The following is a 24622-nucleotide window of genomic DNA, read 5'->3' as shown; positions in this document are numbered from 1 at the left end:
TAACTATAAAGTTTTGTTTAAAAATATAAAATAAAAAACGAACAAATAATAATATTCGTTTTACGTAATATTTCATAAAGCATTGTTTACTTCTATAACAATTGTAAAAATATTTTTGAAGAAAAACATATTAAATTTTTATTAATATATCTGAAATACGTAAATGTAATGATGGGTTTTAAAAACAAAAAATATAAAAGTATTTTTATAATGACATACCATACCATCGAAAACAAAAATAATAATTACTAATGCTAAATCTAAACAACTAAATTTAGCGTTTAATGAGTCACGGTGCGGTCTTACACCGGTTTTTTGAATAAAATAAAATACCAAATCGCCATTTTCGAGCAGGTGAAATGATATCATCTTTAATGTCAGAGGTTCATGGCTTTTGCACAATGTTGTACGTATAAAAACTAAAAAGAGGTATGTTCATAAAAATATTTTTATTTATTTTAGCCTAAACGTACTAATGGAACGCCTGATAATAAATGATCACCTTCGCCCATAGACACAGGTAATCAAAGTTTATGGTAATCAGGCAATCTGTTGGAGTCTCTCTCAATCTCAAAAAATATATACATCGAACATCTTTATACATATTTTATATGTTAACTTAATATTTATAATAAGATAATTAGGTAAATTTGTCGAATCTCGACTGCACCTCGAAAGTACACCAAATTCTTTTTTCTATTGCTCTTTACAAGTAATTTAGTATCATAAGAAATAAAAAGGAGGCTTTTGACTCCATAAAATAAATAAAAACTGTTCTAGGAAACCCTAGCGCTGGCTATCAGGGCATCATGGTAGCATGCGAAAGCTTTCACAGTGCTCGCTGAAAAGACTATTTGGATGGTGATGTGTAAAAAAATAATTAAAAATTCAATGATAATATTCGATGCTAACGTAAGATATGAGCACTGACATAGATCTGATAGAATGTAAATAAATAATGATGTTTACAAAGATTGTTTTAATGCCAAACAACACCAATCACACGATCGATATATCAAACTGTCAGTTGCGTAAAAACCATTCATCATCATCATTATCATCATTCAGTTTAAGGATATACTTTTTATATGAAATAGGTAGGCGGACAAATAATCAGCTGGCTCGATGGTCACCACCGCCCATGGACAAAACCTTGGGAGCTAAGATATCCTGTAGTTAAACTGGCTCACCCACCACCTTTAAATCGAAATATAAAAGTACCACGTATTGCTGTCTCGCGGTAGAATATTTGAAAGGTGGGTAGTCTACCGGACTTTGGCCCAAAATCCTTCAGCATCTTATCGGGTATCGTAACTTTGTTCAGATCATCGGAACTCTTGATTCGTGCACACACAGCCATGTTAGGGAAAACAAGAAATACAGACACACTTCCTCTTTTACGAGTTTTTATTTAACTTCACCTGTCAGAGTATAAGTTATTAAATGACTTTTAATGGTCTGCGTATGTGTTTAAGATGCACACAAACATAGTATATCTCTATTATAAAACAATCCCACGCATATGTTTGCGGAGAAAATTTGTGCCCAATTTAAGTTTCGGTGACGATACAGTCTACTAATATAGTACAGTATCCACATTTGCTCTTGAATTTTTGTAACTATTTTTGTGGAAATAATAATAGAGTTCGAGCGTGTTTTGCAAAAAGGTTTCAAACCACAGAACCACATTTTTTTTAATTTTTAGATAAAAGAAGAAAACAATAATAACAATAAATGTATTTTAAATAATACTACTAGTCAACCACTTTGTTCTCTAACTTGGTAACGCATTGACGATGTAAGGAATGGTTAGAATTACTTACAGCGCCAATGACAGGATTTGTATCACTATCACATATATTTACTCTTTTTAGAACATTATAACTCCTAGCGGTGTATCCAACTTTGTCCAGTTGTAGCAATAAGTATTAAGTCTAAAATGTAATCACTTGAATGAGTGTATTCAAGTTATTTTACACTAACATAATTGTTTAAGTTACCAAGGTACTGAGTGTTATGAGTAAGTAAGAATTACAGAGAATTCGAGAAGAGAATGTGTCGCGAAAGTTCTTAAAAAGTTCGCGTAGAGCTAATATTATTACGATAAATTTACACCTTCGTGAATTCAATAAAAAAAAAAACCAGCTCCACCTTATATAACGCCATGTTTATTTTAGATTTTTGGAAATCCTTGTATACGTTTTAAATTCAATGGCTCTTATCGCCTTTCTCTTTACATAACCGTATGTATGTACATAAAGGATTTATGTGAAAGGCATTTTAATGAGAAATGAGTATTGCGTACGCGTATATTTATATTGAATAGAAAAAATAATAATACTAGAATGTATTTCTTAAATATTAGTATTCAGTGTATTCGTCTAGACGATGGGACACGTAGATCTTAACCGAGGTTTAGAAAGTTCTAGATATTTTTTTGGATGAAATTCTGCCATAATATATTTGCCTACTGATGTTCTTGGTAGGTATTTCTTCAAGTCCATCTGGGTTGGTACTAGCCACTCATCAGATATTCTACCGCCAAGCAGCCATACTTCGTATCTGAATTACAAGGGTATGTGTATGCAAGGGTCATAATATCTTCGTTCCCAAGGAAGATGGCTTATTTAGGCGAATAGTTAATATTTTTAACAGCGTCATTGTTACCCGGCTATGGTCACATATATGCCAATCTTCTTACTAATTATATTTTATAACTATTCTACCCATTACATATATCTGGCCCGTGATCAGAGGTATGTTAACAAGCTGTAAATTCTACGATATTATAATAGTACTGTAATAAAACAATTTATTTTGTTAGCAAGGCTAGTGCGTAATTACCGTAATAGGTTTAACAGAGATTGAAAATGCATTTGCGAATGATAGTAAAACTATAATACATATGTATTATATAAGATTTTAATAAGTAACATGCCCCGGCTTCGCACAGCTTTTTTCAGTCAGGGTCATTCATCTATATTAAATGCACAATGTATTTATGATACTAAGTATAAGGATTAATGCTGTAATACTTAAGATTGCTTCGAAAATACTATATTATGTATATAAATCTTCATTCTGATATACTCTATCTATTCCGTTATCTATACAATCCGTTGCGTAGTTTTAAAGATCACAGTCAATATAGGTCTCAAAGAAGCACTGACACCCTTACTGTTTGTATTGAAAATACTTGTTTACCTACTATAGTTTCCATCCAAGCCATCAACACCATCATCATCATCAGCCCGTTTTTGTCCATTGCTGGACATAGGCCTCTCCAAGTGCACGCCACTGTGGTCTTTCTCCGGCTACTCGTATCCAACTCCTTGCTTAAATCGTCACTCCACCGTGCCTGAGGCCATCAATTTAGTTATATAGAGCTAGAATACACCGCAAACATGCGAGTAAGCCGACTTAAATACGATTTTAATGCAGTATAACTGTTCTTGTGACGATAAGTCACTTGGCATACAGAATAAGTACGATAATTCGCGCGAAATTCAGGGCACATTATTGTTTTAATTGTAGACTCGTTAAATTACAGAATGTGTAAGTGTATGAATCATAAATTAACTGCAACCAAAATTGTGTTAGTATTTTTAAGTGATGTTAAAAGTGTTAAGAGTTTTAATTTAAATAGTAGATACGTGATAATTTATGAATGAGCTTTAAGGCAGATGTTAGATGACGTGTCAAACGAACTATATGTCTAGGTAATTAAAATTTTACTTTGAACAAGATTTACTTATCGTAACAAATCGTAGGCAACTATATCGCGATTTAAAAACCTACTAATGCAGCGGTCGGCAAGCGGCAGTCATTTTCCTATTTAGGTCGTTTGTAGTTTTCATTTCTTTATTTTTCTAAGCTCAAACAGATAAACATAATGTAAGTATTATGTGTACGAATTAAACTATGTATCTTTTAACAAGTTCCAATAGCATTTTTCTTTTATCTATGGAATATGACTCATTAACACTAATTTTGCGTAAGTATAGGCTTCTAAGGTTAATATCATGACTGCGGCCCGCTTATTCTTTATTTTGCCACCTTGTGGCCCTTGCCTACCAAAAGGTTGCCGACCGCTGTACTAATGCCATCAATTAAAGACAACTTAAAAAATTACTAGCGACCCGCCCGCACGGTGCAACTCTAATCGTCATTACCAATAAGATCAATCAAAACCTCTAAAAATAATCAGTGTTCCTCTACTATATTGTCCAAGTATTATATACATATATCTTCCTCTTGAATCATTCTTTTTATTTAAAAAAACGGCATCAGAATCCGTTGTATAATTTTTAAGATACATACATAGGGATAGTCAGCGGTAAGCGAGTTTATTTCATGCGATATAATGATGATGATTTTTACTTACATAAAAATAAACAGCATATGTGAATTAATTCAGTTACTGGAATCTACCGTGACATTTACTGACGTCACGAACTTTAATAAAAAGTTTTTATAACATTAACACTGTTTCACTCAACCATCATTATCCATTTTAATTTTACTTTCAAAGTTCCGACAATAACTTCGTCTTCATTAAAACGCATTTTTATTCAAGAATTCATAGTGATACCATCTTTGCATCGTACAGAACAAAGTCGCTTTCAGCCGTTTTTACACTTAGATCTTTAAAACTACGCGACCAATTTTAATGTGTTTTTCATCAACAAACAGTATAATTCGATAGCAAGGTCCATAAAGTCGAGAATTTGATCTTATCAAGCCGAAAAAACAAACAAGAAACTTTTTATGCCTTTTCTTCAATTGAATTGTAGTGTATAAGCCCTTTTTGTAACCTTATAAAGCCGAGACTGATATCTAGTATTCAAGATGTTTTCCAATACTGCCTCGTTGATTAAATGACGAAAGTTCTTTGTCTGCTCTTACTCCTTCTCTACTTGGAAGAAGATATAATGATACTATACACTTGCAAAACTGTATGTACCAATACAACTTTTATATGTAATAATGTGATTTACTAAAATAATTGGTAATTTTACCAAAATATCCAAAAGTTACCCGATGATCTACCGAACAGCGGAAACCGAATTTGGTCATGAAATTTGGCACAGGTATTCCATTGAACCGTCTGCGTCCCCTTAAAAGGATGTTTCGTGACTCTCAATATTTTACGAGAAATCGAATTATGAAAGTAATTTTCTTTTACGGCTGAGTATGTTTATACACATATTATCGTTTGGGTACTCTTCGGAATCCGATCTCTCAAGATAACTGGAATGGGGCTATGGGATGATCCTTATCTAATTAATACTGTGATTTTTAATATTATGATAATTGTGCCTGTAGTTACACTGGCTCCCGAGCCTTTCAAACCGGAACACAACAATACTGCGTACTGTTGTTTAGCGGTAGAATATCTGATGATTGGGTGGTGCCTATTCTACTTATATCTATGCTTAGATCTTTAAAATTACGCAACGTACTTTGATGCGGATTTTTTAATAGATAGAGTGATTCGAGAGGAAGGTTTTTATATATAATACATGAACAATTAGGTAAAGAAACGCTGACAATTTTAGAAGTTTATAATGTGATATCGTGAATGAACAAATTCTGTATATTTTGTATGTATCTGCATTGCAATCGTGTGAAGCCTGGGTAGGTATTTACCATATATTACGATAGTTCATTAATTGAGAAATAATATAGTATCGTAATATACCGTCACGCTACGACCTACTGGGCGAAGAAGTAACGAGTACCGCGGGTGAAACAGTAGTTAGTTCGTAATCTGTCTTTGACGTATGAAATCTTTATCATCACACTGATTACATTATTCTTACCTCACAGTTACTTGCATTGTCTAACAAAACAAACCTTGAACATTAAAATACAACAGAATTTAACGCATTAAGAATCATACAATTATCTTTATAATTTCATAGCTCGTGAGAATGAAAGCGGATTCTTTAGTGAATATCATTTATTATGAGAAATGAATTTCGCCCTTTCACATGAAAAAAAAGTTAACGACCTACGAAGGAAACATTAAATTTAATGGATATTTTTAAGAGCTATCTGATGAGATACAACCATTACCTCGGATATCTTAATAATAATACTCATTACATAATTAAAGCGAATGCCGTATGCATCCTTCACTTTAATAATAATGGCGTATATTTGTGTGTGTAGAAATAATCTTTTTGCCATGGGCTAGAAGTTTAAAAATAAAAACAAAAATGACGCGATACATTTGTTTTATATGTTCAAATATGTCTATCTATAATTATTAATAGCCTTATTAACATAAGTTCACACATATCACATTGCAATGATAAATATATATTTTTAGTTTATATATAATTTTAGAAACACTAATTTTTATCTGTCTTAAAATTTCTACAGGGATTTTTAAATTATTAAAAATATTTTAAAATAAACCTTAATAATTAATCGTTTGTTTTTATATGATTCAAAAAATGTATAAAACTATATTATAACCTAAATACCATTATATACAACGTTCAATAAAATGTTTATCTTATAAACTTATAATGACGTTATCTTAAAATATTTAGTGCATAATGTTTTTCTCACAGAATGGTGCTGTTTATCGATACATATAATAAAATTGTAGTGTCTGTTCGTAAATTAAACCAGCGGCTTTTTACTAAATGCCTAATGTACACGGTATATATACCAAAATGACAATTTTCACAATTTTTGTCTGTTTTTTCTAGCTAATCTCTGGAACGACTGGACCGATTTTGATAGTCACTAGTAGATAACTGATGTAATATGGAGTAACTTAGACTACTTTTGTTTTAGAATAAAATAAAAAAATTCAGTTTCATTCAACGTCGCACGAAGTCCCGCAGTTAGTTTGAAATATTAATTACGTCATAAAGAAGTAGTAGAACATTATAAAGCTGTGGGTGGTCCCTTTCTTATTACGCGAAAGTCTCACAACGAAAAATAATAGAAGTTGTATCTCACGTCTGACATTATATATAGAACCATGTCTCAATACGAAAAGACTACGAAAACAATTAAGTAAGAAAATAAAAATATTACATACACTTTTGAATCTCATCCTTTCACTAGTATTTGCTTAATTTGTTTTTCATAGGCAGAAAATATCAACCAGATACATAGAACTATCCAGTGCTTCAAATAAACAGCCGGTCTTAGAAGGAATGTTTCTAAAAACAAGTTAGTTCAGGGAAAGTCTTAGGTGCAACATCATAGGGACAAAAATGAATCGACCGCGCCTTATGTGGTGAACTTATGCGATATTTTCACATATACGATCGTAAAGTAACTCGTTTTCTTTCTTGGAATTATTAACGTTATATATTCAAGACCGCTTTCATACGTGCTGGTACTTTCATGTCTGTTAATATATTTTAAATTTCTCTCATTAATAAATACTTGAGCCGAGATGGCCCACGCTACACGTGAATCTTACTGTATGCAGGTTCTAAACCGGAGGAGCGCTACTGACTTTTCAGTTTGTGTTGTTTATGATTCCTCGGTCTTGTCAGTGAGATGTCCTGAGGCCGTTTTTGCTATTAAAATGTAATTCTATCGCAATCGAATCGAGATCTAATCGTTACCCTTTAGCTCTTTTTCGATTGGAACTACACAATTCGGTAACCGATTCAATTAATTGGAATCTGAATAGATTCCATTATCAATAACATAACATAAATATAGTCTGTAATTTTCTCACTACTGGTCTAAAGCCTCCCCTTTTTAGGAGAAGGTTAGGACCATATACCGCGCTGCTCCAGACTCCAGTGCATGTCGGTGGAATTTACATGTGGCAGAATTTCGTTGAAATTACACACATGCACGATGTTTTCCTTCTCCGCCTAGCACAAGATGAATTATAAACATAAATTAAGCACATGAAAATTCAGCAGTGCTTGCCTGGGTTTAAGTCCGCAATGATCGGTTAGGATGTTCGCGGTTAACCACTGGGCCCACCCGTAACCATTATAAAGAAATTATAAGTAAAACACCTCGCCTCATTGCCTCCACTGGTGACAGGAGGGCTGGTTCGTTTTTTGCCCAGAGGATCGGAATTGCGATTCCACGCGGTCAAGATTTATACAGTAACTAGTTTTAGTTCATATTTGTATATATATTTAAGCATTTAATGTTGTTAATTCTTATGTTTATAAGTAATAGAATTAAGTAATTCTAGATGCGATTAGATCATAATAGAATCGGAAACGCATCGTAATCGTTAGAACTTAGTAGAATTTTGTTGTATCTAAGTATGTGTAAGATGGAGTTTTGTTACATTAACCCAAGTCAAAAACAAAGTAAGTAGCAACAGAATTGTCTATCAATTATTCAGAACTTAAAGTAACGAATTATGCTGTACTTATTAATCATAGTACAAATAAAACCGCGAGGCCGAAGTCTACAAAATTTCCACGTGTTATATATAAACACTGTAGATATATATATGAACTAGATTACTAAAATAAATTATTAGTTTATTTTAAGTACAATTATCGTATCTTTTCAAAATAATACTTTGTAAATCATTTACAATCCGTTTTAGTAATCAGATTTTGAACGAAGTTATTGTACTTTGTATACGACACGATTATATAAATATGCAATTAAGTAATGTATATCAAAATCAAAAATTAACTTGTAACTAATCATAACTATACATAAGCACGCTGACATTGTACCCAGGACGCTTGGCGCTTTAACTTACCAGTATTTCATATTATTTTATTATTATTATTAAATATATTTTTAATATATAATGTATAGGTCTTAAAAATGTTACAAGTGAAAATTTCACTACGCCTACATTTGGCTGTATGGCGCGGACGCTTACCTCAATTGTCAATACGCTTTCGACGAGAAAACCGAGGGTACACGTTCAACTTCCGTTATGTCACAATTTGTTTATATAATTTCGAAATTTAAATTTGGCTCTCAATGGAATAAGAGATGTTAAAAGATACAAAACTCGCCTCATTCATCAATATCAATGGAGAAAACTCGTAGTCCTTATATGATTTGACTTATTGACCTCCATTGAACTCGAGAAATTATTATATAATTTCTCCATAAAATTATAAAATGTCTTCATAGTTCATTGGTTGGTTATAGTATTACGTTATATGGTGTTGTTGTATAGTTACTGATTATATATATTTATATACCTTAGATTTTAAATTAACAGCAACAACTGTAATATATGTATTAACTTAAATAATTATGATAAAAAGCCTTCATACCGATATACCTATTTACACCTAAATATATTCTAAATTTACATGTTTACGTATGTATAGTTTCACCTGACAATGTTTTATCATTGTTTCACTTAAAATTTTGGGTTGGAAATATTCCAAACAGCTCAACTATACAGCCTAATGCGCTAACTCTTGGCGCTATTAAAAAATCTTTAAAATAATAAAATGTATCGTATTGGCAATTTGGTTCAGTTTATGCAAATAGTGTATTTTGTATTAATTTGAAAACCACCATGGTTCGATATATAACAATGACATAATTTCGTCTAAACGCAATTGTATTAATTACCAAGGCAACAGCTGATCCAACTATCGCCAACATAACCAACAAATATTACCCAATCAAAATAAAAACGCAGTAAATTTTTATTGACATTGTATTCAAACAATTCGTGATCTACTTAAATCTATTCATAAATGTAGGTCTCAACATCGCCATGTGTTCTGTGTTGGTTCGTGACGCCTCAATTTCACCGTACCGGTTCCCAGGTGTGACGACCCAAATACCTATACAATTGCCTAGAGCTTTAGCACCTGTGTATATATAAGGATATAATAATAAAGACCGTTTGACCAAGTACGTCCAACGTTTGGCGAACAGTGCTTGATATTCAAGTTGGCGATCGGTTGGATATTGTGAATATATTTTCAGTTTAAATCTGACTGGCTGCAATCTGCATAAGTTGGTTAAGTGTTCCGAGATAAAGCCGAATCCTGTCAATAAATAAGTTAATTAGTGCTCAACGGAATCTACGTCTAATTACTGGTTGCAATTACCGTTTTTTTATACAATTGTTTCCTATATTACATAGGCTGATAGGTAACTATAATTATTATACCTAATTAGGTAAGTTTACAGCACCACTATATTTCAGTGTTCCCAGTTAGAATCGGTATAATCGCCTAAAATGTATACTAAGGTTTAAGGCATATTGAGGGTGCCCACTTACCACCAGTGGACCATTACCTTATGTGCCCCACACTAATAATATGTATAAAACTCTCATGCTATGAAATCGGCGCCATTCAATTATATTTGTTGTTTTTTTTTTTATAATTAAACTCGAAAACCTATTGGTGTTAAAGAAAAAAAAAGATTCTACATTTAAACTGAACAGTGGGTCATGCACAGCTTACTTTATTTTTATATTCTGTGGTTATATGACGGTAATGTTTGTTCTCATCTTTCGTAATTGTCTGTTATTTGCAATGTAATGACCTCCGTCGGTGTTAATAAAAAACGCAATATGAGAACTATTGCTCTAACCGATACTGTGTAGATAAATTTAACGAGGAAAATAAGATAAAAAATTAATATCGAATATAATAAATCTAAAATTGAATTTATTATGAGTATCAGTAATTTTTTTTTTAATTTAGAGCCTAAAGATTGAATTTTAGGTATAGTACGACACAACTTAGATGTCGCATCGGTAAAATTCGTAAAACCGATCACATCCGAATTGAGTACGCTATACCAAATTATCAATATAATTATATTTCTCATGCGAATATTATTTTTGCAAAAACGTAATAACTTGTAATATCATATGACCTAATATATTCGTCAATTTGGCGCGTCGAATTACATACACTTGCTTTTTCTGACGCGTGAATCTATAGCGACGAATAGCGTCCAATGGCGCGATAGGGAGCTATTTCTATTGGTCGTGTAAATCGGCAGTAACCGGTTTTATTTTCATTCCATTGCATTTTCCGATGCTACATCTAATTTGTGTCGTACTATATTTAGATTATTTGTCAATGTCACAAATATAATGTGTAGTCTATTAACTTTATTATGAATAATAATAATGACATTAAAAAATTGAGTTGTTCATTAAACCGTAGTCTTCCGAATAAAAAAAATATATCTTTAAATTATAAACAACATAGTATTTCCAGTGTAATCGATAAGTTCAGAACATTAAGTATCTCTTAAACTAACATGTCAACAATTTTATAAGAAAGTAACCGTCAAATATTTGTTTACGTTTTTAAGTTTGTTTAACGCTTTCTTATAACACATAAGGTTAGCGAGGCTGAGAAACTTGTAACTTGTTGCCAGATAAAAATATTTAAATATAAATATTGGACATGATTGTATTTTGAATGGTCAAAGTATATTTGTGTAAAAAAAAAAAAAAATTTTGTATGTATATTTCATTCTCAGTGGTAAAAGAAAATTTGGATAATTATAATTCATGTTATTATTTTAATTAGAATTACAGTCATTTATTATATCATTAGAAATAAGGCACAAATATTAAAATATAATAAAGGCACTCGTAAAACCCTAGCAAAAAATAACAACAATCAAAGAAACAACATATATATATATATATATATATATATATATATATATATATATATATATATATATATATATATATATATATATATATATATATATATATATAAATTTACAAAATGACAAATGAACTTTAAGCTTCTTTATGTATTTTGTAAATAAAAGATATTTAATCTGAAAATACAAAAAAAAGTGTCAATGACATACCTTTTTTTTAAATAAATTATAGATAAAAAATTACAGAGTGTGTTGCTCATTAGCAATAACAAGATGAATTTCTCTTATCTCATACAACGTCAGTTTGAATATTTTATTAGTAAACCAGTGGCCTAACAGAGAAAGTGGATACGCGTTGAGGACATATGTATGTACGCGGCTTGATTATGTACATAATTATTCATACACGTAAAATAAATGTAAATTTATTGTTAGTTCGATTTTATTTTGTTTTATAATCTATATTAATAATTCCGCGCAGTTGTACGATAGACCCGATCGAACCTATCCACAATTATAGATCAGAAATAATATATTTTGTCAACAATATATCATGTCGGCAACATTTGTATAGATGAGATATTTCGATATTAAATCCGTTTAATGACAAAATTAAATGACAGGACAGTTCGAAGGGCGGCCATGTTTGACGTTTACGGGTGCGTTCAGAAAGTATCATTCAAATAAAATATTTTTGTGCACTTACTTATATTATTACGACTTATTATACTTATTTTTACTCCGTCACCAAATTGTCCTCTATTTTTCTAATATTATATATATTAATATGTCGGCTTTGCTCTCGTTTTAGGGATGGTGTTATGTATAAAATGTTCTACTTTGGGGGTTCAAGTTTGCTTCATATCAAAATTTATCAAATTCAATTCAATTGTTTATTTGTGAAAGCGTTACAGACGTACAGAATGTTTCTATTTATAATATGAGCATAGACAGGTTAATTTTATAATGGCGTTTAATAACAAACAATTTTATTTATGTATTGTTATTCTGGAGTAGAAAATGTACAGTCAGACTAATCAAACCTTCGTCAGTTGTCAAATATATTCCTTTATTGATCTTTAAAATCTTGGTACCTTTTGAATCTAAACATCAAATAATTGCAACGCGATATGTCATTCTCGATCGGTAAAGCAGATTATCGCTCATACTGAGCTTTTTACCCCGACTGTTCAATCTACATTTAAAATAAAAACTTTGACCACTTAGAAAAGACATTGAACTCAAATACTACTTTGTATTTATCTTTGAAACACATATTTAAGCTACTAACTCTTAACATATCTATTTTAAAACTTAATTTAAATATTTATTGGCAAATTGAACAGGTTTGGTTTTGTATTGTATAAGTAAATGACCCCGGGAACGGTGTATTGACTTTGGTTTCTTTAGCTCAGTGGAAAATATAAACACAATCATGTTATCATTTTTATTAGTGATAAGGATAACATGCTCCAAATATCCTATTTTTGGGCTTTTTGGAGCTTATTCAACAACAACAAAAGTCCACAAATTTCTCACTGCTGGGCTTAGGCCTCAAATGCGGGTTGGTAGAAAACACACGTGGCAGAATTTCTACGAAATTAGACACCTGCAGGTTTCATCACGATGTTTTCCATCATCGCCAAGCACGAGATGAATTATAAACACAAATTATTTACATGAATATTCAGTGGTGCTTGCCTGGTTTGGAACCCGCAATCATCGGTTAAGATGTACACGTTCTAACCACTGGGCTATCTCGCCTCTTTCCCTCTGCTCTAATATTAATTGGTGGGTGTATAAACATGTACCAGAATTTTATTAAACATACACATGCAGATATCCTAGTGATTGTTGTCTTTAAACATCGAGCTCGAGATGAATTATTAACCCAAATAACGTACATGAAAAATCTGTGTTTTTTGCCTAGATTTGAACTCGCTGTTCAAGTTTAGACGCACGCTTTCTACCACTGATCCATCTCGGCATCCGTGATAAGAATAATTACAACAAACATTATCAATAAATCCCGCTAACTAACCAAAAGTGATTATAATATTTACATCAAAATGCCGTTAGCTCGATCAATTTCTTCGAATGCTTGCAGCTATTCGCCTTAGATGATGCGACTTGCGTGTTTGTAACGGATTCAATTTAAAACAATAGCTGTTAGTTAATAATTGCACCAAAAAAAATCTAAGTTTCATTAACACAGCAACAATTTATGTAAGATTTGATTGAAACGCACGCAAGTCGAAAAAAATATTTTAGTCTTTCTAATACATACATAAATATATTCTTAAATATAATAATAACTTAATTTAATTAAAATAGACAACAAATAAAAAAAAATAAAGTTTATAAATAGTTTTTATAATTTCTGTTTTTTCTTTTACAGAATGCCAGTTATGTAATCAACAGACGCTATACGAAGAGCAAAATGTCACCGGTATGCCACAACTTCGTTCAGAACGCGTGGAAAAAAGATTTCTGCTCAAACTGTTTTAAGTCACGCGAAGAACACTCAAAGCAGGATCGATCTACAGAGAGCAGTAAATATTTAGCGACTCCATTCCAAAATAGAAGCACTTTCTTCAAGAAAACTCCACCCAGTATTCTCAAGATACATCCAAAGAAAAAGGGTAAACGAAATGTCCGTTTCCCGGAAGAGGTGAGCAGTGTTATTGGATATGGAGGCGATGATTGGTCCGACGGAGAAGAATTCGAAGTTTCAGAAGATAACGACGAAGATGACACGTTCCCAGATACAGAAGAAGAGAGAGAGCTTCACAGAATAACAAAATCTAACACTGATTTTAACACAGTAAAAGCGAATTTACTTGGAGATTCCGTTGCGAAGACTTACACATCATTGTTATTGGGCAAAGTTCAAACTGATTCTGATGGCAAGAAAAAAACGTTAATGGTTTCGGTTACACCATTCGGTCAAGAAAATAAGAGCCCTAACGTTAAAACGCACACTCGCAAACCAGCCGTTTTAAATTTAGCTGATCAAGCTGAAGAATCTTCAAATGGATACAAAACTAATATTATTCTTTCAAGTTACATGAAGGAATCTGAGACTATAATTACAACTGAAGGCACAAAGTCGTCTGAGGGTATATTATGTACAGAAAAATCGTTACTTGAAGAAATATCTGAAACACTGCACCAAAATAGAATAGGTGGACATGACCTTAACTTGATTCAAACAGAGTGCAGCAAACCATCTATTGTTGAAGGTAAAATTAAACAAAGCATGCAAGATGACTGCGAAAAAAAGGAAATGACCGAAACAAAAAAGAACAGTATTGTTAGAAAGTCGCCATTAGATAAGAAACAAGAAAGACCAAAAGTAAATCTTAGCCGATCGGAATTCAAATTTTGTAAAATTAATATTGAGAATAGTAGTGTCGACTCTGCTGTTGGCACACTTAACTCAACCGCAAATAACTCATTAACTTCCGATGATGAAAGTTTTAGTGGACGCACAGACTCTGACAATGACGATAGTGGCCATTTCTCCGAATCACATAAAATAGAAGAAACTGTCAAAATTAAAGTTTATAATGAAGATAAAAATATAAAAATGTCACCGATGGATCAGCTACGAAAAGTGGACGGACAAGCTAGTAGTGGATATTCAACATTCCAAAGTCCGATCATTGACATGCCGTCTATCATACCTAAACAAACGGAAGCCGTGTTCTCCGCGGAAGCCAGTCGCGAATTAGCAGGCGAACCGGATGGCAGAGCAGATCCAGATGACGCGAGTGAGGCACCCGCTTTACCTAACAGTCCTATGCCGACTATGGACCCGCGCCCATCATTCCTACACGGCATGATAACTGACATAATGCCAGGTAAACCGGTCCCACCAGAAAAACCTAAGCTACCTGTCAAACCAGTCATTAAACAAAGCAAAAAAAGTGTTACCTCAACGCAACAAGTTGTTATGCACGTTCAAACAAAAAATGATGAGGAAGAAAATATTATTAAATATGTGAGCGATCAAAATTGCGAGACTATCAGTGAAAAGTCAGACTCTGTGTATTACGCTAAGCCAGTGCTTACAAAACAAGATAGCGACACGTCTTTGAGTAGCTTGTGCAAACGTAAAGCTCCTACACCCCCCTTATCACCTACCGAGGAATACTCTAGTAGCCTGTACCAAAGAAATCCAAACGTGTTTATGAAATCGGACTCTCCCGTTGTGAGAGAAATGGAAAAACGAGAAAGGGCTGTGATGTCTTCGTTGCCAAAATTAAGAGGTTCGGATGATGAGACGAAAAAGACAGAGCATACACCAGAGCCAGCGCCGAGAAGAAACATTTCCCTATCTCACGATAACTTGCTTATAGACGAAAAACGTAAGGGCAAATATAAATTCTCAATTAAGAAATTACTTCGCATCGGTTCGTCAAAAGACTTGGACAAGAAAGAACTAAGCGTTGCAACAGTAACGAAATTATCGCCGAAAACCGAGGAGATTTATGATTTGACCCCAAAACCAAAACCGCGACTCGTCATAATACATCCTTTGGACATCAACGGGTCGACTGTTGAGGTTGTGAAATCGAATTGTGAAATTTCGGAAAGCTTACGCCGACTGAGTCATGACGACGTCTCGTCAATATACAGCGGTAGTAGTTCTGCGACTGATGATACACCACCGAGGGTTGTGAATAAACCACCTCCTCCACCCAGGATATCCAGTGAGGATTATAAAACCGTGTCCAATGTACCAAAACCTGCGAGACCGCCGCCCCCAAAATCTATAGCTTTGCAAAAGAAACAAAAACAACAAGCCTGGGCATCCACTCCGAAACAGGATGATAACATTTATGCTAATTTAGGTAAGATATATTTAAACCTCTTTTTGAAATAGTTGCACGATCACTAACAGACGCTCCAAAACTATACTTATACATATACAAAAGTATAACACAAACTTTTTGTCAGTTGCATATTTAATACAATTTTTTTATATTAATACATACTATGTAAAATTTTCAATGCAAATTGTAATTTTGGTAATAAATATCTAAAATGTTTTTTTAAATATATTATTAATCATTTTCCTCATTCACTTTATAATTAAAACGCTGTAATACACTTCCATAAGATTCATTTAATTCTTAAGAAAATAAATAAATTTTAGATTATGTTAAATTGTTTTCAGGAGAGATCAGATCAGCATTGGCGCCAAGGAAACCCGAACGTACAGCGAGTATGAGAGAACGAGAATCGCACTTGGAGCTTGTAAAGCGCCGGTCACCTTTGGACGACGATAAGGATGAATCAGACGAACCGCAGGAACTCGTTCAAGCAACAAACGACACAGTGATACACAACTACGACGACGTGTACAACACGGCTAAATATGACGAGGAAAATTGTGATTCGGCCAAAAACAGCGACAGCGACTATGAATACGTTCACCACGCGCGCTCCAGTTCGCCGGAGTGCGACTCTGCGATTAAAACGAGAGAAGTTGAACGCGCTGAACGAAAGATCGAAGACACGACTGAATTCCCCAAATACTCCAACGGTTTCCGTTCGTCTCTACCGTACTGCGGCAGCGAAACTGAATCCGAGATTTATTCGCCGTACAGTTTCTACAGTTCAAACGACAACATGGACAGTCCGACGAATGACGATTATCAAAGTGAAATGACTCCAAAGAACACGACGAACAAATTGCGGGTTAGGAAGGGAAGGAGCGTCGTTCACAAGACTCTTGAGGATAATTACGGCGCGGTCGTTATCGCCAATCATGAAGCGCTGGCGCAAGTTTTAGAACAGGTAATTTAGTCGAACGTGCCCTCAGGCTTACTTAACTTAACTCTAGATTAATTTGACCGACCTAACTTTATTAAATTTACATTTGTATAGCGTTGTTATACTTTAACGCTTTTAAATTCGATTTTGACGAGAGAGCGTTTCTAAATTATTAGAACTAACGTAATTATTTATTTAATAGTTTAGTTACAAAATGCTTCGGTGTACAAAACTGAAGAATATTTGGTTCAACGTTAATTTCAAAATCTTTAAACATAATTTGTTTCGCTTAAATCTTCTTAAATTATCATCCAAATTTGTTAAATTTACATAGTTTCTTTAATTTCAGGTACAACAGAGTGCGACCATGCAGTCATCGCTCCGAGGCCTGAAAGCTTGTACCAATTTACGGTGGAATGATTTCACGATCCAGCAAAACAAGAACTTTACAAAAGCGGGCAAGAGATTCTTTTACCCTGCCTGCTGGAACTCCAACCAAGGACCAGTTAACGTGACTCTGATGCTGTACAAGGAGCAGATGGCTTCTCAAATGGTCTGTCAGTCGGTACAGCCCTCGACGTTGTGTCTGAACGCCATCACGGAATTCTGTGACTTGGTACCGTTGCAACAGTTTGGGGAAGATGGGGATGATTTGGTGCAAGGTAATTTCATGAATTATAATATATTAATTAATTAATTAATGTAAACGAGCTAAGTAAATCTCATAAAATATATAAATTTAAGTTTGTTTTTTTTTTTAATTCCGTTTTTGATTGGAATAGGGTAGTAATGTATTGATAGAATTCCATTGACTTTAACGTATATATATTTTGATAAAAGAAAAATCTACATCGGTTGGTTGGAATTTTGATTCTTAAGCATCTACACATCGTTAAAATAAACTCAATATTTTATAAATTAGTTAAAATAGTATACAATCATAATAGGTTATTAGGTAACTAAGAGAATGTCTATTTGATCGAGTCCCTTATCGCGCGGGAAAATCTTCCCTTTGAAGTTTTTGCTTCTGAAATATGTCACAGGAAACTGGGGACCAATTCTAATTACAAAATATCAGTATCGCAATCGAATCGACAAGTAATCGTGCCATTTTACGAAAACAATAATCCAGATGCGGCTCGAAGTTGGATCGAATTACAATCATAACCGTTGTAAATTAGCAGATCACTCCGGTTACGATTTAATTGCGTTGTTTTTTGTGACGATTTGAAATAATCATTGGTTACGATGCGTTCCCGATTCTGTCAATTGCATTAACTTATAATATTCCATTTTTTTTTTTCAACAAAATAAACAGTTTAAAAATATGATTTGAAAATCCCGCACATTCAAGTTCTATCGACAATTAATCAGATAAAATATATTTTCTTATGTACGCACATATAGCACTTTTGCTTTCCTAATAGGAAACTCAGTAAAGGACCTATAATTTTAATTTAATCGTAAATAATTTAAGACAATATTTTCGTATTAAAACTGCGTTAATGATTCATAATTCGCATCAAAATAAAAGAAGACAAATATGTAGACGTAATAATATTAAATCCAAATATTACATTTCAGCCACGATCGTCGTGCTAGCAAACGCACAGGTCGACACCATAAGCTCCTACGGCGAACACCTGCACGCCGCAGAGGGCAGCACTAAAGACCACCAGCTCGTCCAAACTGACCAGATCCACGAGTCCATATTCATAATGCTGCAACTCATCAACGGGCTCAAGTGTCTCCAGGCGAGGGGGGTGGAAGAGATCCCCGAGTCTCTCACGTCCTTCATCGTGCTGAAGGAAACGCAAACCGGGAGCCATGGCGGCGCCAACCTGCCCTCGCCTGACGACAGGTTGAGCTCACTGTCGGCGCCCAAGACCAACTCATACGGCAGATTGTGCATACTGCAGGGGTAATTATATTTATTTATATTGTAAATACGAGATGGCCGCAGAACGCATGCATCTTTACCGATGATTGCGGGTTCAAACCAAGGCAAGCACCGCTGATTCATGTGCTTAATTTGTCTTTATAATTCATCTCGTGCTCAGCGGTGAAGGAAAACATCGTGAGGAAACCTGCATGTTTTCATAGAAATTCTGCCACATGTGTATTCCACCAACCCGCATTGGAACAGCGTGGTGAATAATATGATCCAAAATCTTCTCCTCAAAGGGAGAGGAGGCCTTTAGCCCAGCAGTGGGAATTTACAGGCTGTTGTTGTTGTTGTATATTGTAAAGAGATAAATTGTATGGGGGTTCCCCAATATACCTGGTACTTTGACTGGATGGAACTATTGAACGGAGTCTTAATTATTAATAAATTATTCATAAAATTATCAGTACTATTGTTATGTAAATAATTTTATTAATGTAAATAGTCTTTGTTAAATATGAGCACTATTAGTTAATAATAAAAATGAAAACGGCCAAAGGATTCATCTTATGAAAAGAAGTCACTTCTGCCCATAGACATTTCTAAGATACCAATGCAAAATAAATGCAAAATGTAACCAAATTTTAATTATTTCATTTAAAGAAAAATGAAAATCTCTCGACCTATGACATAAATCTTATAATTAAAAAAAAAAAAACTTTTACTTTCCTAATGGAATATTAAATTATCCATCCAATTTAGCGTTAAACTTGAGCAAGTACCGCAATGACCCAAAGTTTGAACTTGCGATTTTGCGATTGCTAAGCGAATTGTCTTCTTCACGCTATTATTTTTAAAAACAATTATTAACACGTCGTTGTTGCGACAGATTGACCGACGACATGAACTGCAGTAAATCCACCGACGAAGACCTGAGCTCGCTCTGCAAATGCGCTTTGAAAGCGATCGAAACTCTCCTACCCGGAGAGAAACTGACTCCACTTTTAAAAGAAGTCATACAAGAAGAAAGAGCGGTATCCTTGAATCACGCAAAGTCGGTCCTCGAATTCATGCTCTGGGGGCCTCTGGACGTGGTACAGGGTGTTCCCGTTGAAGAACGGGAGCTATCCCTCCAAAGATGGCTGGATTTGGAAAGGGCGACGGTGTTACACGGCTTGGTGCGAACAAGAGTGCAGTTGAACGTGTTCGAACAGCTCCATCTTATGTTCTTAGTGCGCTCCACAGCCAAGGCCATGTGCGACGCGTCAGTACTCCTCGAAAAAGCCAATGTTTATTGATCATACTCTATATAGAGAAGGTACTCTCTTTTGTATAGCGTTACCTGTCATATATATAAATAAAATAGTGTACGGAGTTTTGTTTAAGGTTCACTCGAATGATTTGTTGTTGACGCGTGTGTGTTAAAAATACAAATATATTGATTAGTTATTGTAATCGAATATCCATATAATTTAAAGTTTATTGTTTTTTTTTTCTAAACATAAAAATATTTTTTATTTAAAACACATGCGCAAAATATACGTGTCTAATTTTTAAGATTATAATTAAGTTAGGCACCATCGTCATTTCGAGACAACTTAATATTATTTTAAATAAGATTTATATTATTTGGCATTATCAATTTTAATAATATTTTTGAAATGAATTCATTATTTAAAAAAAAAAGTAACAAAATTCTTGCCAGTGTAAAAAACCTTATTTAACTGGTGCCAATGGATTCAGAACTGAAAACTTTATACTCATGTATAGGTGCCTTATGTATTATACACTAACAATGCTGTAAATTAACACATGTAATTTATATTCTAGTTATATTTAGCTCTGTAAGCAGCGCTACAGTTCAAATGTTTAATTTTCTTTTTATAAGTATACCATTCATCGAATACAAATAAACAAATTACTGATTATTTATTGTTTTATTCCATTACTCAAAAGACAGTAGGGATTCTAGGCTAACTGAGCTGAATTAGTGATTAAATTTCCATCATTTTTGATTGATACTTGAGATTTTACATGACAACCGCTATTAAATGCATTTTATCACTCCTGTTTAAAATAGCCTCGGAAGATAGTCATTGATCTTTGAACAACTCATGTTTGACAAAATTTAATTACATGACCTTGTAAATAATTCAATATTTCTCAGTTTTATCAGACCCTAATAGCAAATTCAGACATTACAATCATCCTTTTTTTAATTTAATCTGTACGTGTCATTTATTTATTTGCAATGACACTGCCGTCTAAGTTCGTCAGTTTATATATCATCCCAAATTTCGATCACGGTACCAAATTGTGTAGGAACACAAGATCTCATTTTACTATCCCTATTGATATATTATCCTATTTTTTGTTCATATTCACTTATTAATACGAGTGAATAGATTGAAACTGAAAGAAAATATCCACGCAACCAAGTAAACTAAATTTTACTCACCCTTGGTTTTGTTGACATTATAATAATAATTATATGATTATCGTTTGTTTTGTTGATGATACTTATTCACTTAAGTAAAAACTTGTTTTTTTAAAATAATTATTTTATCATTTCGCTCGTGAAGAAACTACGTTAATAAAATATTTAGCATGAGGTATGTTTTTCAAAAATATTCAATTACAAAATAACTTTTCCACTACAACGGAACTTAAAACAGATCTTTGTTTTATTTTTCATTGTTATAGAATTTATGCTGAGGGATTTCTATTTTCAAAACTCACCACCAGCTGTTGCATAGGTAAAAAATGGAACAAGCAATATAAGTAAAACACACATTTATGGAACTACACTTTATTGTCTTTTTTAAAGCATTAACAATACAGAAGAATTAACATCCGAATTATTTCAACAGAAATAATAACTACACTTTTATTTGTATCAACTAATATATTCATATACAAAAACAACTATCAATAAATCCTAAAAAGCCGATGTTTCTAGAAAAAACGAATACAAAAATCAAACTTAACCTCGTACACAAAAAAACGTAAGTAGGTTTTAATTTTAATGGCTTTTTATTATCACAAAAAAGTATGTCAAACTTATCAAAAAAAAAGTTCAACACAAACAAATATAGCTTAAAAATATTCGCAATAAAAAAAAATTAAGCAAACAATCCTAAAATTAGTGGAGTTAGCGATCATTAACTTAAAAACAATGAAGCAAATTATAGGCCCCACATTGCTCAGGGGCCTCGCGTTTCGTACTACAAAGCATATAATTGGAGCAAGATCTCTTATATGTAAAGCTAATAATTCATTATGTTATTTATTATTCAAATCATATTAATTGAGTGAAAGTTATTTTATAAGTGGAATTACCCTAAGGCCAAGAGTGGTATTGCCAGGCTGATGTGTAATTTTAAGAAGTATTTAATGTTATAAAAAATACCTAAATACGCGTCAAAAAAAACCAATGCAAAAAATATATTCAATTAATACATCCATATTTTATAATAACAATTAGAATATTATGGAATGTAATAACAGTAAATAACAAAAGAAATGTAAGTACGAAATTACAACTGACATATGCTAAGTGATTAATATAATAAAAATTACACAAAAAAAATCATATGAACCACACACAAACACACGCATTTTTTTGTTTTTATAACATGTCATAGTTTATTATCTGTTATATATATAAATAAAAATAAAAGATCTGTCTGTCTGAAAAGAAAAAATCTGACGGTTAAGTTTTAATATCACAAATAATACGAATTCAAAAAAAATAAATTAGTAAAAGATTTTAAGACTTATTAAAAAAAGTCACATCGTTGTAATAAAAAGCAATAATACGTAAGAATTAATAAGAAAAATCTATATCAGAGGGCACAACGAGTAATGGCCGTTGAACACAGCATATGTGTAATAAATTAATACTAGTGAACTAGGCGTCTAGACAAATCGGAGGGGGGGGGGGGCATCGTACTATTGTGTAAGGCGTGTCACGTCCGCGAAAGCAGATGTCCGCGTTTAACGTTCATGATACTATACAGTATACTATTATTATTGTATTGCTTTGTTTATAATTCATATCACATATAAATGATAGTAGTTCTTTTGTGTTGTTATTACTTGTTAACTTCCAAGCTGGATATATTACATGCCTATAAAATTGTAATGAACTAGCATGACTGTATTTTAAATGTTGAAAAATATAAACTACTGAGTTTCTTGCCTGTTCTTGTGAGTAGAATCTACTTTCCGAATGGTAGTGGTAGCTTCACTTAATACTATTGGCTGTTTGAATAAAGTATATATTGATTTTGTGACAACCCTAGCATATTTTTGGTAGTCGAAACATAGGTATGCGCTAGGACAACGGAGCTGACTCATTATTAATAATTTATTACACATATGCTCTAAGTGTGTTGGTTAAACGGTCTATATTTTACATAAATTGAATTTTTAATTTATGATATATGTATACTTTTAGATATAACGTATTAAAAAATAATTAAATACATATATGCTATTCGAAAACAGAAAAATAAAAAAGAGATTATATATAATACCCATAAAAAAAATCAATAATTTAATGCGAATGGCACTTACATTAATGAGTACATATTCAATCATTTCTATAAATTTTAAATTATATATAATACTGTTAAATTAAAAAGTGCATAAATTTTGGATTTCACAAATATATTTTTATAATACAATAATAATTGCTTTCATTATATATTGACAGTAACATGGAATAATATTGTGTGCGTAATATTTTTTTAATCTAATCAAATAAGAAATAATAAAGGTAATAATTTGTAAACAGATTATATCCAAACTCTCAAATAATTAGAATCAATCTGCGCACACTTTGTTGCAAGCCAATTTATTGCCAACAATTAATTATAAATCATATTAAATCGTGATTATTTTTTTTATTTGCTGAATATATCATAGATATCATAAGGAATATATTTGCCACTTTAAAAGTTATAGTGATGTAGAAGATTCGATTTGATTTTGTCAATTACAACTAATATTATTTAATTTTAAGCACAATAATCTTAAACCAGCCATTTTCAGGATAAAACATTTAAAATTCAGATCTCAATAAATTTTATTAATATTTTCAATTGATAATTGGAATTATATTCATATATATGCTTGCTAATATAGATTATATATTGTATTAAAATCGATTATTAACATTCGATTTTGATAATCGAGAATCGTTTAAATGCTCACAACATAAATGCTATTGCTTTGTAACTGTAATTGAAGCACCGTCTAGTATCAGTAGTGAACAACCCTTGGGTTATACAATATATCATTGGTGTAGCAAAGTAGGAGGGGCGTGACAGCATAGGTGGGCGTGGGCTTCAAAATAACAACAACATGTAAATTCCC

At 32.6% G+C, this 24622-nt stretch overlaps 1 protein-coding gene across 5 annotated transcripts in view; it reads left to right on the top strand.

Moving 5' to 3' along the window:
• LOC124543116 overlaps positions 1-21171 on the top strand; it is a 99170-nt gene extending 77999 nt beyond the window's left edge. For 4 of the 5 annotated variants that reach the window (XM_047121177.1, XM_047121195.1, XM_047121210.1 and 1 more), the window contains exons 2-6: positions 13976-16433; positions 16760-17382; positions 17708-18020; positions 18943-19279; positions 20133-21171. In XM_047121177.1, the coding sequence (XP_046977133.1) occupies positions 13976-16433; positions 16760-17382; positions 17708-18020; positions 18943-19279; positions 20133-20541 (4140 nt within the window). In that variant the 3' untranslated portion in view covers positions 20542-21171. The remainder of the gene's footprint in view (positions 1-13975; positions 16434-16759; positions 17383-17707; positions 18021-18942; positions 19280-20132) is intronic. The other variant, XM_047121186.1, reaches the window with a different exon arrangement.
• Positions 21172-24622: the final 3451 nt, after the last annotated feature.

Source organism: Vanessa cardui, chromosome 3, assembly GCF_905220365.1.
Source record: "Vanessa cardui chromosome 3, ilVanCard2.1, whole genome shotgun sequence".
Taxonomy (NCBI): Eukaryota; Metazoa; Arthropoda; class Insecta; order Lepidoptera; family Nymphalidae; genus Vanessa; species Vanessa cardui.
The sequence above is the reverse complement of the archived record's forward strand: the minus strand, read 5'-3'. Positions and strand labels throughout refer to the sequence as shown.